At 35.6% G+C, this 4,124-nt stretch overlaps 1 protein-coding gene across 1 annotated transcript; it reads left to right on the forward strand.

Annotated features, from left to right (window-relative positions):
• The first annotated feature begins 297 nt into the window (after window positions 1–297).
• LOC102602269 (protein NUCLEAR FUSION DEFECTIVE 4-like) lies at window positions 298–3,805 on the forward strand. The gene is made up of 2 exons (XM_006367731.2): window positions 298–1,514; window positions 2,736–3,805. Exons 1-2 carry the CDS (start codon window positions 358–360, stop codon window positions 3,202–3,204), a joined length of 1,626 nt encoding a protein of 541 aa, XP_006367793.1. The 5' UTR covers window positions 298–357; the 3' UTR covers window positions 3,205–3,805.
• The last annotated feature ends 319 nt before the right edge of the window (window positions 3,806–4,124 follow it).

Genomic DNA, 4,124 nt, shown 5'->3' on the forward strand with positions numbered 1-4,124 from the left:
CTAATAAACTAAAGTTGAGGGGTATTTTTGACCCTTTTCCCTATATTATATAAACTCCCTTAGAAAATAAATATATATTATATATATTATATAATAGAAAAAATGATTTATTATATTATATTATTATATAGAATATTATATAGGGAGTTTATGATGGGACATTGAAATGTCCCATCATAAACTCCCTCTTATATATAAGTAGAATATATATCACATTATTTATATCCAACCTACATAAAACTTCATTAATTGTTAGATATTTTCAAACTATTTGCCTTTTCAAATTCACAGTATATATATCTTTCTACTTCCCAACTCCCAAAGTACGACTGAACTCTCTAACTGACACAAACTCTAATGGGTTTCCACATCCCTTCTACTTCTCCGGCCAGAAAATGGCTTGGCTTCGTCGCCGCCGTCTGGGTCCAAGCTATCTCCGGTAACAATTACACTTTCTCTAACTACTCCGACGCTCTTAAATCCCTCATGTCCCTCACACAGCTCCAGCTTAACAACCTCTCCGTCGCTAAAGACGTCGGAAAAGCCTTCGGCATCTTCGCCGGCTTAGCTTCCGACCGATTACCTACTCCCGCCATTCTCCTCATTGGTTCAATAGAAGGCTTTATTGGCTATGGCGTTCAGTGGCTCGTTGTAAGTGGTCGAATTCAACCACTCCCGTACTGGGTCATGTGTATTTTCTTGTGTATGGGTGGGAACAGTACGACTTGGATGAATACTGCCATTTTAGTTACTTGTATTCGTAATTTTAGGAAAAATAGAGGCCCTGTTTCGGGAATTTTAAAAGGGTACGTCGGTTTAAGTACAGCTATATTTACTGACATTTGCTCTGCTCTATTTGCAAATGACCCTTCATCTTTCTTACTTTTGCTTGCTGTAGTCCCTTTTGTTGTTTGTTTCACGGCGGTTTTATTTCTCCGTGAAATTCCACCTTCTTCTACCCCTGCTGAAGAGAAAGATGAAGTTAAATATTTCGGCATCATAAATGTTGTTGCAGTTTTTATAGCTGTTTATTTATTAGCATTCGATATTTCAGGCCCTCATGGCACTGTTTTTTCGCAATTATTTGCCGCTATATTACTGATTTTACTGGCGTCGCCTCTGTTCATTCCCATGTATCTAATGGTGAAGAATTTTATTCGTTCCAATTCGGTGAATCTAGATTTTGAAGGTAACAATATTGCAGCTGTGCCTTTTTTGGCTGAACAAATTGTGGAGAAAAAGGATGTTGGGGTTGTGACGAAGAAGGAAATGGCGACTGTGCCGGTGATTGGAGAAGATCACACAATATTTGAGGCAATGAGGACTGTGGATTTTTGGATATTGTTTTTCTCGTTCCTTTGTGGAGTTGGAACAGGTTTGGCAGTGATGAATAACTTGGGGCAAATGGGGTTGGCTATGGGTTATGTGGATGTGTCCATTTTGGTGTCATTCACAAGCATTTGGGGATTTTTCGGGCGCATTCTTTCCGGATCTGTTTCTGAATACTTCATCAAGTAAGTTAACTGATCTCTCTATTTTTAATGAGACGATTTATAGTCATATGACTTATTTTAGATAAATTGGGACAGAAGGAGTAGTATTTTGTTTGTTTAGTTTTGACTTTGCATGCAGTTTGAGACTTCTGAATCTCATGATATTAAACTAAAATTATGTACATGCTATATGGAAAGTGAAATTAAAAAGTTGTCCTAAAACAAAAAAAAGATATTTTTTTAAAACCCGCTAAAGAGAAATTAGGACAAAATAAATTGAAACGGAAGGAGTACTTTAACAGTTAAACTGTTCACCTATACAGCTTGTTTTGTTGGTTCATTAAATACTAATTTTATCTGTTTCATTGTATATGGAGATTAAGAAAACTTTTGATACTAATGAAAGTGCATGCCATTAACGTTAATGAGAGGTTTAAAATCAATTTAGTTCTAAATATTGAAAAATGTCCCTCTTTTTTTGGAACAAACTGAACTAATTAAGGAAATAGTGTAAAGTAAAACTAAAATTTCTGTTGTCAATATTGTTTTTCTCAGTGTATTTTTAGTTCACTTTTTTGGAAGTATTTATTCTTACTCATTTAAGCATGAGATAGAACTCATAAGAGCAATTTAATCAAATATCTTTTATGATTAATTCTATTGAATCATATTTATAATAGGCATGATAAAACTTTAAACATAGAGCCGTTTTATCTTTGTGGTAGGCAGAGGGGAGCTAGGAGTTAGCGAGGGTTTCAATTGAATTTCTTCGCTGAAAATTATATCGTGGAAATTGGGCAAAACAAATTCTCTTGATTGTGCATAAACTGTTGAATTCCCTTGACACAAAAGGTGATAGTGTTGGTGGTGACAAAAGCGATTCAAAAATTGTGTTAAAAGATCATAAGTTTTCAAATCTTAAGCATGATGTTCCTGTTTTTGTTTTTGGAATCCTCTTGTATATTTTTCTGGATCCGCCACTGATGATAGTTAAACAGTAACATTTAAAGGATGGGTCATACAAATTAGCTGATTCGTTTATGTGCTTTATATATGTCATTGGCTCTCTCTGCTAAATGTTAGTGCTATGTTTAATAGACATCTTGGAACCCAGTGTCGTCAACAAGATTAACAAAGATTAGAAAAGAAAATTAAATAAAGATCGATGGGTAATTTGTTTCTTGTTACCTCTTAATTGTATATGTGGCATTCGTTTACTGAACTTAGTTTCTGTGTTTGAAGGAAAGCTGCAATACCAAGGCCTGTATGGAATGCAGCTTCACAAATTCTAATGGCTATTGGATATATCCTAATGGCCATGGCTATGCCAGGATCACTATACATTGGCTCTATTGTCGTAGGAATTTGCTATGGAGTTCGTCTTGCTGTCACTGTTCCTACTGCCTCTGAACTCTTTGGTCTCAAGTACTATGGTCTCATCTACAATGTCCTTATCCTCAACCTTCCCCTCGGGTCATTTCTCTTCTCTGGTTTGCTTGCTGGTTTACTTTATGATGCTCAGGCAACAAAGACAGCGAGTGGTGGCAATACATGTATAGGTGCTCATTGTTACAGGCTTGTGTTCATAGTTATGGCTATAGCATGTGTTGTTGGATTTGGATTAGATGTCTTGTTATCGATCAGAACCAGGAGCTTATATTCAAAGATTTACGCGAGCAGGAAATCAAAGAAGTCTGCTGTTTTATCTTAATTGGTCTGGTTCTTTACAGTGCGAGGTCAAGTGAGAAGGATGGAGGGGAAAATGTATCCTGCTGATATGATATTCTGTTGCTAGCTTGTGCAAACTGGCAAAGTCACGGTGTTAGATTAGCTTGAATTTGTTGTCTGCCTGCATATTGCATGAGTTAATATAGTTTTATGTGATCGTAGAGATGTATATATTAAGCATTGTTTCTTGCCACGTTTAAATGGAAGGCATTACAAATACCATCTGGGATGATCAAATGACTTGTTCTTTCCATGAGTAAATTTTTAACTTGTTCCGTGGGCATTAGCAATGGATGTCAATGGCTGGATCATTTTGGAGACTCGAATCCTCCATAAGAGCCATTCTTGATACTGTAGGGCTCCTCATTTTGCTGATGGAAATGGACAGCAGTGACAAGTTTAACAAGGGAGGACAAGTTAGCTATCTCCAAAGTTCAGTATTGTTCAAACAAATGAAGATTGTTCATATGTTTTTATGGTTAACTACAATGACGAAATTTTGGAGACAGAATTTCACTTTTCCTGGTGGCGAGTTCTCAACATTACATTTTACAATTTAGTTGTATATTTGTAACTAGACTTTTGAAACTTGTGGTCTAAAATAAGTCATAGATGTCTGTATAACACTTCTTTCTCTATGCTCTTAATCTTAATGACCCTACACAATTTAAAAAACACGACAACACCTACCACAATCTAAGAGAAAATAATCAATTTTTTTGTCTATAAACCACGCCAAGAAACAAACTATTATAATATAAATGCCCACAATATTATAAGATCAATGTTGGATAGAGTTTAGCTAATATTAACACACCAATAATTTCATTCTCCAACTTTTTTCTCTGTTTTCTTTGACTATAGTTGTGTGTTGAACGTTGTAGAGAGTGTATTAGTGGGCTG

Source organism: Solanum tuberosum, unplaced genomic scaffold, assembly GCF_000226075.1.
Source record: "Solanum tuberosum cultivar DM 1-3 516 R44 unplaced genomic scaffold, SolTub_3.0 scf00900, whole genome shotgun sequence".
Taxonomy (NCBI): Eukaryota; Viridiplantae; Streptophyta; class Magnoliopsida; order Solanales; family Solanaceae; genus Solanum; species Solanum tuberosum.

Bases quoted from the DNA above. Each gene is read 5' to 3' on its own strand.
- LOC102602269 (XM_006367731.2), top strand. From the start codon at position 358: ATGGGTTTCCACATCCCTTCTACTTCTCCGGCCAGAAAATGGCTTGGC. The intron at 1,515-2,735 runs GTAAGTTAACTG...CTGTGTTTGAAG, and splicing joins GTTTCTGAATACTTCATCAA to GAAAGCTGCAATACCAAGGC.